This window comes from Hemiscyllium ocellatum, chromosome 50 (assembly GCF_020745735.1).
Source record: "Hemiscyllium ocellatum isolate sHemOce1 chromosome 50, sHemOce1.pat.X.cur, whole genome shotgun sequence".
NCBI lineage: Eukaryota > Metazoa > Chordata > Chondrichthyes > Orectolobiformes > Hemiscylliidae > Hemiscyllium > Hemiscyllium ocellatum.
The window spans coordinates 3,920,303-3,933,484 of NC_083450.1; the positions used below are offsets into that span (position 1 = coordinate 3,920,303).

Sequence of the window (13,182 nt, forward strand, 5' to 3'; positions counted from 1 at the left end):
GACTCTATTCCCTGGGGTTTAGGGGGATGGGAGGTGATCTTGCTGACCTGACGGAGTCAGCGCTGACAGGAAGGTACCCTCATGGGAGACTCTCCAAAGGGCACGGCCCCAGAATAAAGTGGAGCCAACGAGGGGTTGAGATGAGGAGGAATTTCTCCCCTGAGGGTGACGAGCCTTTGGGACTCCTGACCGCAGAGAGCTGTGGGAGGAGGGTCCTCGGGTCTGTTTACGGCTGAGATCGGGAGAGGAAAAGGCAGGAAGAGAGGAATATCAGAGCACCTCCGATCCCATTGGTGGAGTGGATGTGAGGGGCCGAATGGCCCGTTCCTGTTCCCAACCTCTTGTGAAGCGGGCAGCCTGATGAGCTAGGCCCGAGGCCTGTTGGGCACAATATGGCCGCTCGAGAGCACAGGGCCGAATGGCCCGTTCCTGTTCCCAACCTCTTGTGAAGCAGGCAGCCTGATGAGCTAGGCCCGAGGCCTGTTTGGCACAATATGGCCGCTCGAGAGCGCAGCCCCCCCACACCGTTGGCGGGGGTTGGACGTTGTCCGGGCAAAGCCAGGCACAGGTGAGTCTCGGTCGGACGGAAATCTCGAAGCTGTGCCGTAAAAATGGAGGAAGGGGTGGAGAACGGGAAGGGAAGACGGGGAGGAGGAAAGGATGCGGTTTCCGGTGGCCATGTTTGGAATGGTTTTTTGGGGATTTGGTTTAGGGTCTGGCTCAATCTAACGGGTCTGGGGTTTTTATTTTCCCTTTCCCCGTCGCAGAGCGATGTCGGTGGTGAGAGGGTGCTACAGAAGCGGTGGATTACTTTCCTGAAAGCGCAGCTACTGTGTTATCTCCCTGACGACCAGTTCCCCTTCAACGTACTCCAGGACGTCTTTGTGTCCGGGGATGGGGATGAGCCAGTGGTTTACGGGATCTTCACCTCCCAGTGGTAGGCCGAATGTCAAGCCTGCCTCTATTGTTGGGCTCCCGGTGTTGGGCGACGTGGACGCGCGGGTTCGATCTGCAGCGCCAGGGCGTCCGAAACTACGAACGGTGACCTCCCCCGACCTGAGAGGGTCTGTCACTGTGCTCATTATTTCTCCCTCGCCCTGACCCCCCACAGCCCAGATTCTGGGCCCCTAAACTCTATCAGGATGACCCATTTCCCGTTGACGACGACTCCTCTAGGGGAGAGTGGGGGACGTTAGGGGAACGTCTCCATCCCAGGCCAGTGAGGGTGGGATGACCCACAGAAGGATAGTCCAAGACCCAACAGCATTCACACCAACGTCCCTAACGCCCAGGGGGACACAGCACCACTCAGTAACGAACAATATCCATCAGATATCATCCCACCGCCGGGCAACGGATCAGTCACTACTCCTAGAACCGCCCACAGTGTGGGTGAAGGCCATTCGGCCCATCAAGCCCATTCACACCACCCCATCCTGACAACATCACACCCATCACCCACCCCATGGCCCAATCCCTGCATTTCCCATAGCTAATCTACCCTAACCTGCACAACGCGGGACACTACAGGACAGTGTGCAATGGCCAATCATGGCAATGCTTTTCACTGGTGATATCCCTCACTCTGTGATATCCCTCACTCTGTAATACCCTCCACGGTGATATCCCTCACTCTGTAATATCCTCCATGGTGATATCCCTCACTCTGTAATATCCCTCACGGTGATATCCCTCACTCTGTAATATCCTCCATGATGATATCCCTCACTCTGTAATACCCCTCACTCTGTAATACCCTCCACGGTGATATCCCTCGCTCTGTAATATCCCTCACTCTGTAATTTCCCTCATGGGGATATCCCTCACTCTGTAATATCCCTCATGGTGATATCCCTCACTCTGTAATACCCTCCACGGTGATATCCCTCACTCTGTAATATCCCTCATGGGGATATCCCTCACTCTGTAATACCCCTCACGGTGATATCCCTCACTCTGTAATATCCCTCATGGGGATATCCCTCACTCTGTAATACCCCTCATGGTGATATCCCTCACTCTGTAATATCCCTCATGGGGATATCCCTCACTCTGTAATACCCCTCATGGTGATATCCCTCACTCTGTAATACGCCTCATGGTGATATCCCTCACTCTGTAATACCCCTCATGGGGATATCCCTCACTCTGTAATATCCTCCATGGTGATATCCCTCACTCTGTAATACCCCTCATGGGGATATCTCTCACTCTGTAATATCCCTCATGGTGATATCCCTCACTCTGTAATACCCCTCATGGTGATATCCCTCACTCTGTAATACCCCTCACGGTGATATCCCTCACTCTGTAATATCCCTCCATGGTGATATCCCTCACTCTGTAATACCCCTCATGGTGATATCCCTCACTCTGTAATATCCCTCCATGGTGATATCCCTCACTCTGTAATATCCCTCCATGGTGATATCCCTCACTCTGTAATATCCTCCATGGTGATATCCCTCACTCTGTAATATCCCTCACGGTGATATCCCTCACTCTGTAATATCCCTCACGGTGATATCCCTCACTCTGTAATATCCTCCATGGTGATATCCCTCACTCTGTAATATCCCTCACGGTGATATCCCTCACTCTGTAATATCCCTCACGGTGATATCCCTCACTCTGTAATATCCTCCATGGTGATATCCCTCACTCTGTAATATCCTCCATGGTGATATCCCTCACTCTGTAATATCCCTCCATGGTGATATCCCTCACTCTGTAATATCCTCCACGGTGATATCCCTCACTCTGTAATATCCCTCACGGTGATATCCCTCACTCTGTAATATCCCTCACGGTGATATCCCTCACTCTGTAATATCCCTCACGGTGATATCCCTCACTCTGTAATATTCTTCATGGGGATATCCCTCACTCTGTAATATCCTCAGCCAACAACAACCTCAAGGTTTCACCCAGCGCCTAGTACAGAGGTGTGGGAATTCCTTCAGAAGTTGGACCGACTTGAGCAGGGCGTTGTGTGTGGAGAATGCGCGGCTGAATAATGTTAGAGTGTAGTGCAAGGTGTAATGCCATATGTCCCGTGCGTCTGGAACACCCCTCCCCCAGAATCCGAATGCACGGCTGAGGGCTCCTCTCACTGACAAGGCCTCAGGCCCACTCCTGCCAGGCGCCCCGCAGTAACGCTGTGTGTCCTTGCTCTTCAGGCCCCAGGGTAGCTCTGACAGCTCAGCAGTGTGTGCCTTCTCCTTCCGGGACATCCAGGCCGTTTTCAACGGTTCGTACAAGATGCTGGACCGGGTGACGCAGAGCTGGTCTGTGTATACCCACCATGGGCAGGAGCCAAGGCCGGGAGCAGTGAGTCACATCCCCTCTTCCGTTCCACCTGAAACTCTGCCGAAGGAAGCCAGGGATATTTGGAATTGTGGGCGGCCTTGGTGTTTCCGCCATTGGGCTTTCCTTTGAAAGTGTTTGAGGGATACACTCATTTCCACCTGCACATGGACAGGTCAGGGTGGGTTGGCCATGGGAAATTGTCCCATAGTGCCCAGGGATGTGCAGGTTAGGTGGGTTGGCCATGGGAAATTGTCCCATAGTGCCCAGGGATGTGCAGGTTAGGGTGGGTTGGCCATGGGAAATTGTCCCATAGTGCCCAGGGATGTACAGGTTAGGGTGGGTTGGCCATGGGAAATTGTCCCATAGTGCCCAGGGATGTACAGGTTAGGGTGGGTTGGCCATGGGAAATTGTCCCATAGTGCCCAGGGATGTGCAGATTAGGGTGGGTAGGCCATGGGAAATTGTCCCATAGTGCCCAGGGATGTGCAGGTTAGGGTGGGTTGGCCATGGGAAATTGTCCCATAGTGCCCAGGGATGTGCAGGTTAGGGTGGGTTGGCCATGGGAAATTGTCCCATAGTGTCCAGGATGTGCAGGTTAGGGTGGGTTGGCCATGGGAAATTGTCCCATAGTGCCCAGGGATGTGCAGGTTAGGGTGGGTTGGCCATGGGAAATTGTCCCATAGTGTCCAGGGATGTGCAGGTTAGGGTGGGTTGGCCATGGGAAATTGTCTCATAATGCCCAGGGATGTGCTGGTTAGGGTGGATTGGCCATGGGAAATTGTCCCATAGTGCCCAGGGATGTGCAGGTTAGGGTGGATTGGCGATGGGAAATTGTCCCATAGTGCCCAGGGATGTGCAGGGTAGGGTGGATTGGCCATGGGAAATTGTCCTATAGTGCCCAGGGATGTGCAGGTTATGGTGGATTGGCCATGGGAAATTGTCCCATAATGCACATGGATGTGCAGGTTAGGGTGGATTGGCCATGGGAAATTGTGCCATCGTGCCCAGGGATGTGCAGGTTAGGGTGGGTTGGCGATGGGAAATTGTCACATAGTGTCCAGGGATGTGCAGGGTAGGGTGGATTGGCCATGGGAAATTGTCCCATAATGCCCAGGGATGTGCAGGGTAGGGTGGATTGGCCATGGGAAATTGTCCTATAGTGCCCAGGGATGTGCAGGTTATGGTGGATTGGCCATGGGAAATTGTCCCATAATGCACATGGATGTGCAGGTTAGGGTGGATTGGCCATGGGAAATTGTACCATAGTGCCCAGGGATGTGCAGGTTCGGGTGGATAGGCCATGGGGAATTGTCCCATAGAGCCCAGGGCTGTGCAGGGTAGGGTGGATTGGCCATGGGGAATTGTCCCATAGTGTCCAGGGATGTGCAGGTTAGGGTGGATTGACCGTGGGTAATTGTCCCATAGTGTCCAGGGATGTGCAGGTTTGGGTGGATTGACCATGGGAAATTGTCCCATAGTGCCCAGGGATGTGCAGGTTTGGGTGGATTGACCATGGGAAGTTGTCCCATTGTGCCCAGGGATGTGCAGGTTAGGGTGGGTTGGCCATGGGAAATTGTCCCATAGTGCCCAGGGATGTGCAGGTTAGGGTGGATTGACCATGGGAAATTGTCCCATTGTGCCCAGGGATGTGCAGGTTAGGGTGGGTTGGCCATGGGGAATTGTCCCATAGTGCCCAGGGATGTGCAGGTTCGGGTGGAAGTGGAGGGATGTGGTCTGGTCCTCAGAGATGGGAGCGTGCGGGATTGTCCAACCCCTTCCAGTTTCGTTATCGCTGGAGTTTCTATCTGAGGCCTCTCCTCACGCGTGTTTGTCCCTCCCACAGTGCGATATGGACCCATCCATGGATTTCACTCTGAACCGAGTCAAAGACCTGTTCCTGATGGAAGGCGTGGTCTATCCCATCGAGCGCCGGCCCCTGTTGGTGAAGGTCAGGCTGCGGTACACAAAGATAGCAGTGGACACTGTCCTGTCAGTCACCTCCGTCACATACCGGGTGCTGTTTCTCATCACAGGTACAGGCACTACCCTGAGAGAGCACAGGGTCAGGGAGAGGGGATAGCTTCCTCTACACTGTCCCCCCATCCCAGCACAGGGACAGCACGGGGTTAGATACAGAGTAAAGCTCCCTCTACACTGTCTCCCCATCAAACACTCCCAGGACAGGGACAGCAAGGTGTTAGATACAGGGTAAAGCTCCCTCTACACTGTCCCCCATCAAACACTCCCAGGACAGGGACAGCACGGGGTTAGATACAGAGTAAAGCTCCCTCTACACTGTCCCCCATCAAACACTCCCAGGACAGGGACAGCACGGTGTTAGATACAGAGTAAAGCTCCCACTACACTGTCCCCCCCATCAAACACTCCCAGGGACAGGGACAGCACAGGGTTAGATCCAGAGTAAAGCTTCCTCTACACTGTCCCCCCATCAAACCCTCCCAGGACAGGGGGATAGACACTGTGAGGGAGGGTTGAGGTGTAATCTGTGGGGATGGGCTGTGGGGAGTGGTATGGAGGAGAGCAGATCTGTGTCGGGGGGTGTGGGGGTGTGGGGGGTGTGTGGGGGGTGTCTGGGTGTGTGTGGGGGTGTGTGGGGCTGTGCTGGGGCTGTGCTGGGGCTGTGCTGGGGCTGTGTTGGAGCTGTGTTGGAGCTGTGCTGGAGCTGTGTTGGAGCTGTGCTAGAGCTCGGTGTGGTGTGTGGGACTGTGTTGGAGCTGTGTTGGGGCTGTGTTGGAGCTGTGCTGGGGCTCGGTGTGGTGTGTGGGACTGTGTTGGAGCTGTGTTGGGGCTGTGTTGGAGCTGTGCTGGGGCTCGGTGTGGTGTGTGGGACTGTGCTGGGGCTGTGCTGGGGCTGTGCTGGGGCTGGGTGGGGTGTGTGGGACTGTGTTGGAGCTGTGTTGGGGCTGTGCTGGGGCTCGGTGGGGTGTGTGGGACTGTGTTGGAGCTGTGCTGGGGCTGTGCTGGGGCTGGGTGGGGTACCTGGAGCTGTGTGGGTGTGTAGGACTGTGCTGGAGCTGTGTTGGGGCTCGGTGTGGTGTGTGGGACTGTGTTGGAGCTGTGTTGGGGCTGTGCTGGGGCTCGGTGTGGTGTGTGGGACTGTGCTGGAGCTGTGTTGGGGCTCGGTGTGGTGTGTGGGACTGTGTTGGAGTTGTGTTGGGGCTGTGTTGGAGCTGTGCTGGGGCTCGGTGTGGTGTGTGGGACTGTGTTGGGGCTGTGTTGGAGCTGTGCTGGGGCTCGGTGTGGTGTGTGGGACTGTGCTGGAGCTGTGCTGGGGCTGTGTTGGAGCTGTGCTGGGGCTCGGTGTGGTGTGTGGGACTGTGTTGGGGCTGTGTTGGAGCTGTGCTGGGGCTTGGTGTGGTGTGTGGGACTGTGCTGGAGCTGTGCTGGGGCTGTGCTGGGGCTGGGTGGGGTGCCTGGAGCTGTGTGGGTGTGTAGGGACGGAGTGAACCCCAGGCCCAGGGTGACACTGCCCTCTGTGTTTCTCCAGCCTCAGGTTACCTACACAAAGCCGTTGAGATCGACTCCCAGCCTCACATTATTGAGGAACTGCAGCTCTTCCACGGGCCAGAGTCTGTCCACAGTGTCCTGCTCTCGTCCAAAATGGTCAGCTTCCTCATTTAACACCCTCACTCCCTCTGCTAGCTCTCCCTGTCCCTCTCTCTCCCAGCTCTCCCTCTCCCTCCCCCTCGGTGTGTATCGATGTCCCTCTCCCTCCCTCTCCCCCTCGGTGTGTATCGGTGTCCCTCTCCCTCCCTCCCTCTCCCTCCCTCCCCCTCGGTGTGTATCAGTGTCCCTCTCCCTCCCTCCCCCTCGGTGTGTATCAGTGTCACTCTCCCTCCCTCCCTCTCCCTCCCTCCCCCTCGGTGTGTATCGGTGTCCCTCTCCCTCCCTCCCTCTCCCTCCCTCTCCCCCTCGGTGTGTATCGGTGTCCCTCTCCCTCCCTCCCCCTCGGTGTGTATCGGTGTCCCTCTCCCTCCCTCCCCCTCGGTGTGTATCAGTGTCACTCTCCCTCCCTCCCTCTCCCTCCCTCCCTCCCTCGGTGTGTATCGGTGTCCCTCTCCCTCCCTCCCTCTCCCTCCCTCTCCCCCTCGGTGTGTATCGGTGTCCCTCTCCCTCCCTCCCTCTCCCTCCCTCTCCCCCTCGGTGTGTATCGGTGTCCCTCTCCCTCCCTCCCTCTCCCTCCCTCTCCCCCTCGGTGTGTATCGGTGTCCCTCTCCCTCCCTCCCTCCCTCTCCCCCTCGGTGAGTGTCGGTGTCCCTCCCTCCCTCTCCCCCTCGGTGAGTGTCGGTGTCCCTCCCTCCCTGACCCTCTCAGTGCCCGATGTGTTCTGTCTTCCTTTTCAGGGCGTGTTGTATATCTCCTCATCGACGGTGGTCCTGGAAGTGCCTGTTTCCAACTGCACAGTCTACCCCAGCTGTGGGCAGTGTGTGTTATCCCGAGACCCCTACTGTGCCTGGGACCCCCATGCTGGAGCGTGCAGGGAGACCCGGGGACAGGATGATGTGTGAGTGCCTGGGGTCTGTCCTCCTCTCAGCCCCCCTGCTGGGACCGTCTCTACCCCACACAACTCACTCTCAGTCCACTACCTGCCTGTGCTGAGCTCACTCTCCCTCCCCCCCCTTCCCTTCCTCTCTCTCTCTCACTGTCTCTGTCTCTCCCTCTCTCTCGATCTCTTCCCCCCTCTCTGTCTGTCTCTCTCTCTCTCTCTTTCTCATCCCTCCCTCTCCCTCTACCCCCTTTCTCTGTCTCTCGCTCTCTCTCTTTTACCTCCTCCCTGTATTTTTCACTCTCTCTCTCTCTCTTTCTTTCTCTCTCTCATTCCTCCCTCTCCCTCTCCCCCCCTCATTCTCTGTCTCTCTCTCTCTCTCTTTTACCCCTCCCTGTATTTCTCTCTCTCTCTCTTTCTTTCTCTCTCTCTCTCTCATCCCTCCCTCTCCCCACCTCTCTCTTCATTCTCTGTCTCTCTCTCTCTCTTTTACCCCCTCCTTGTATTTCTCTCTCTCTCTTTCTTTCTCTCTCTCATTCCTCCCTCACCCTTTCCCCTCCTCTCTCTCTTTCTCTTTCTCTGTCTCTCTCTCACTCTCTCTCTCTCTTCCCGCCTCTAACTCGCAGAGGGTGGTACGGGTATGGAATGAGCTGCCAGAGGAAGTGGTGGAGGCTGGTACAATTGTAAAATTTAAGAGGCATTTGGATGGGTATATGAATAGGAAGGGTTTGGAGGGATATGGGCCGGGTGCTGGCAGGTGGGACTAGGTTGGGATATCTGGTCAGCATGGACGAGTTGGGCCGAAGGGTCTGTTCCTATGCTGAGCTCTAAGACTCTGTGCCTCTGTAGTTCTGGACTCCCCCACCCCAGTAAAAAACCTTGTCTATTTATCTCATCCGTACCCCACATGATTTTACATAAGGTGGGTAATTGGTTGGAGGGAATCCTGAGGGACAGGATGTACATGTATTTGGAAAGGCAAGGACTGATTAGGGATAGTCAACATGGCTTTGTGCGTGGGAAATCATGTCTCACAAACCTGATTGAGTGTTTTGAAGAAGTAACAAAGAGAATTGATGAGGGCAGAGCAGTAGATGTGATCTATATGGACTTCAGTAAGGCATTCGACAAGGTTCCCCATGGGAGACTGATTAGCAAGGTTAGATCTCATGGAATACAGGGAGAACTAGCCATTTGGATACAGAACTGGCTCAAAGGTAGAAGACAGAGGGTGGTGGTGGAGGGTTGTTTTTCAGACTAGAGGCCTGTGACCAGTGGAGTGCCACAAGGATCGGTGCTGGGTCCTCTACTTTTTGTCATTTACATAAATGATTTGGATGTGAGCATAAGAGGTACAGTTAGTAAGTTTGCAGATGACCCCAAAATTGGAGGTGTAGTGGACAGCGAAGAGGGTTCCCTCAGATTACAACAGGATCTGGACCAGATGGGCCAATGGGCTGAGAAGTGGCAGATGGAGTTTAATTCAGATAAATGCGAAGTGCTGCATTTTGGGAAAGCAAATTTTAGCAGGACTTATACACTTAATGGTAAGGTCCTAGGGAGTGTTGCTGAACAAAGAGACCTTGGAGTGCAGGTTTATAGCTCCTTGAAAGTGGAGTCGCAGGTAGATAGGATAGTGAAGGTGGCGTTTGGTATGCTTTCCTTTATTGGTCAGAGTATTGAGTACAGGAGTTGGGAGGTCATGTTGCGGCTGTACAGGACATTGGTTAGGCCACTGTTGGAATATTGCGTGCAATTCTGGTCTCCTTCCTATCGGAAAGATGTTGTGAAACTTGAAAGGATTCACAAAAGATTTACAAGGATGTTGCCAGGGTTGGAGGGTTTGAGCTACAGGGAGAGGCTGAACAGGCTGGGGCTGTTTTCCCTGGAGTGTCGGAGGCTGAGGGGTGACCTTATAGAAGTTTACAAAATCATGAGGGACATGGATAGGGTAAATAGACAAAGTCTTTTCCCTGGGGTGGGGAGTCCAGATCTAGAGGGGCATAGGTTTAGGGTGAGAGGGGAAAGATATAAAAGAGACCTAAGGGGCAACTTTTTCACACAGAGGGTGGTACGTGTATGGAATGAGCTGCCAGAGGAAGTGGTGGAGGCTGGTACAATTGTAACATTTAAGAGGCATTTGGATGGGTATATGAATAGGAAGGGTTTGGAGGGATATGGGCCGGGTGCTGGCAGGTGGGACTAGATTGGGTTGGGATATCTGGTCGGCATGGATGGGTTGGACCGAAGGGTACATCTCCATGTCTACGACCCTGTGACCCCTCAGCCTCCGACACTCCAGGGAAAACAGCCCCAGTCTGTTCAGCCTCTCCCTGTAGCTCAGCACCCCCACCCCTCCCAAGTCATTTGGAGATATTTTCCTAATCAGAAATACGCTGGACCAGTGTGCATTTGAACCTGGCTCTGCTAGCTCAGAGATTGGGACAGTACCATGGAAGCCAGCCTGGGGTTTGAATCGCTGACCTAGGTGGGGTTGGAAAGCGCTCGCTGTCCCTCGCGGTTCGGAGTTCGGGAAGTGTTCTCTCTGAAATGACCTGTCCTTAACCGAAGGTACCGTTGGATTCAGGACATTGAGAGAGCGGCCGCAGGGTCAGTGTGCTCAGTCCGGGCACAGCCTAGAATGTACACACCAAAGGAAGTGTTCTCAGGTACCGAGCCAGCTATCGAGAGTTCCCGAGTTACAGACCACAGGGAAGGAACCCTCTGTGGGTGTGTCTGCATATGTCTGTCTGTCATGTGGCTGAGTGTGTGTGTGTGTGTCACTGCGTGCGAGGGTGTGCCTGTTAAGCTTGTGTGTGTCTGTGTGTGTAAGTGTGACAGGGTGTGTGTTTGTGTGTGAGTTGATATGTGTGTGTGCGTTCAAGAATGTGTGTGTCCCTGCGTGTCTCTCTGTCGGTATGTGTGTGTGATATGTCTATATGTGAGTGTGTGCCTATCAGGGTGTGCATGTGTGTGTGTGTGCACACATGTGTGTCTATCTGTATTTGTGTGAGTATGTGTGCCAGTGTGTGTCTGTCTGTGTGTCTGTGTATGAGTATTTCTGTGTGTGTGTGTGTGTGTGTAATTCTGTCTATGTGTGTGTGTGTGTGTGAGACTCTGTGTGAGTGTGTGTGTGTGTGTGTGAGCATGAGTGTGTGTGAGCATGAGTGAGTGTGTGTGAGCATGAGTGTGTGTGTGTGTGAGTGAGTGTGTATGTGAGTGTGTATGAGTGTGTGTGTTTGTGTGTGTGTGTGAATGTGTGAGTGTGTGTCTGGGTGTGTGTGTGTGTTTGAGAGTGTGTGGGTGTGTGTGTGAGTGTGTGTGTCTTGGTGTGTGAGTGTGTGTGTGAGTGTGTGTGTGTGAGTGTGTGTCTGGGTTTGTGTGTGTGTGTGTGTGTGTGTGTGTGTGTGTGAGAGAGTGAGTGTGTGAGTGTGTGTGTCTGTGTGTGTGGGTGTGTGTGTGAGTGTGTGTGTGTGAGTGTGTGTCTGGGTTTGTGTGTGTGTGTGTGTGTGTTTGAGAGTGTGTGGGTGTGTGTGTGAGTGTGTGTGTCTTGGTGTGTGAGTGTGTGTGTGAGTGTGTGTGTGTGAGTGTGTGTCTGGGTTTGTGTGTGTGTGTGTGTGTGTGTGTGTGTGAGAGAGTGAGTGTGTGAGTGTGTGTGTGTGTGTCTGTGTGTGTGGGTGTGTGTGTGAGTGTGTGTGTGTGTGTGTGTGTGTGTAAGATTTCGGGGTGAGTGTAGCTGACGATTTTCCCCGATCTGTTTGTGTTCCTGTAGCAGTTCCTGCGGAGCCTGTTGTGATGTCCGTCCAGGTGAACACTCTGGTCACTCTGCCATGTCGTGCCCCCTCCAGCCTAGCACAGAGGAACTGGACACTCAACGGGGAACCGGCATCAGGGTCAGAGGTCATCGAGCAGCCCCTGGGCCTCTGGCTGGTGGCTACACCAGGGCTCCAGGGCGTGTGGGAATGCTGGGCGACCGAGAACGGATACAGAGCCTTGCTGGTGAGCTATTCCCTCCAGGTGTCAGCGGGCGAGAGGCCAGCGGGCGCGGAGGGCCAGCTGTCGAGGGCTGGCGTCACAGTGACGACGTACTGGAATGAGCTGGTGCTGGTTAGCGTGCTGTTCGTGGTGTCTGTACTGACGTTGGTCGCCTACATCGGCTACCACCGCTCCCAGAGCTGCTGGGCGTGGAAGCGAGTCCGAGTTAGCCAGAGCCCCCCGGACAGCGGAGAGCAGGAGGAAATCCGGCCTGGCTCCCCATCCCCGGGAAGCGACACTCAGATGCACCAGACACACCACCCTGGCGCCGAAGGCAATCTGCAGGGATCACAATTGCCCCTAAATTGAACTGGACAGGAGGACACTGGTGCGGGTGGAGGGAAGGGGAGGTGGGGGTGGGGTTGTGGGGGGGGGGATGGGAAAGAGCATTGCACGGATCTGGACCTCCTCCCCAATCCCTGCTGGTTTTCCCGGGAGAGGAAAGTGTGGTGACTCAGGGACCGGCGAGCAGGGAGCTTTGCGTTCCGCGGCTTTTACATTTCTTGGCGGCGTTTGCGCGGTTGGCGTCTCATCAGGAGGGTGCGGGGAAGGGGAGGGGCACAAGGGTGCACTCTCCCAGTTCTCCCTACCCCCTCCCCACCCCACCCCACCCCACCCATCCCTGTGGGTCAGACGGGACCCAGGAGGACCGGGTATCCCGGACTCGGAGAAACATTCCAATGCCCACTGGCACTGACTTGGAGCCCTTATCCCACTCAGCCCAGGTGGGTACAAAGGCTGCGGGATGAGGAGGCCGACATAAACATAGTCCCTTCAGGGTGAGGGTAGTGTCACCCCCTCTTGGATGGAACAACGGGAGGGCGGGAGGGAGTGGGGGGTGGGGGGATCACGTTCAGGACATGGGGAGGGGGCCGTGAGTTTTGTTCCGAGAGACAGGGTCAGCGCTGGCTGGGCCCAGCATTTATCGCTTGTCCTTAATGCCCCCTGAAGAGGGTGGGGGGGGTAAGCTGCCTTCTGGGACCGCTGTATGGGGGTCGGGAAAGTTACCTCAGGGAACGGACTCCGACACGGAAGGGGCGGCCAGTTATATTTCCCGGTCGGGACGGGGAGAGGGGTTTTGGAGGGGAACCTGCTGGGGGTTGCTGCTCCCGATGTATCTGCGGCCCCTTGTCGCTCCAGGGGGAGGTGATAGGTTTGCAAGGTGCTGTCTCAGGACAGTCACTGCGGTGGGTACTGGAGAGGGTATACCCTGCAGTGGGTACTGTAGTGGGTATACCCTGCGGTGGGTACTGTAGAGGGTATACCGTGCGGTGTGTACTGTAGAGGGTATACCGTGCGGTGGGTACTGTAGAGGGTATACCCTGCGGTGT

At 55.1% G+C, this 13,182-nt stretch overlaps 1 protein-coding gene across 5 annotated transcripts in view; it reads left to right on the forward strand.

The window, feature by feature from the left end:
- LOC132805627 (semaphorin-4B-like) overlaps positions 1-12,192 on the forward strand; it is a 65,675-nt gene extending 53,483 nt beyond the window's left edge. For all 5 annotated transcript variants that reach the window (XM_060820803.1, XM_060820805.1, XM_060820806.1 and 2 more), the window contains 7 exons: positions 768-937; positions 3,180-3,330; positions 5,153-5,342; positions 6,818-6,933; positions 7,674-7,834; positions 10,388-10,485; positions 11,589-12,192. In XM_060820803.1, coding sequence (XP_060676786.1) covers positions 768-937; positions 3,180-3,330; positions 5,153-5,342; positions 6,818-6,933; positions 7,674-7,834; positions 10,388-10,485; positions 11,589-12,160 — 1,458 coding nt within the window. In that variant the 3' untranslated portion in view covers positions 12,161-12,192. The remainder of the gene's footprint in view (positions 1-767; positions 938-3,179; positions 3,331-5,152; positions 5,343-6,817; positions 6,934-7,673; positions 7,835-10,387; positions 10,486-11,588) is intronic.
- The last annotated feature ends 990 nt before the right edge of the window (positions 12,193-13,182 follow it).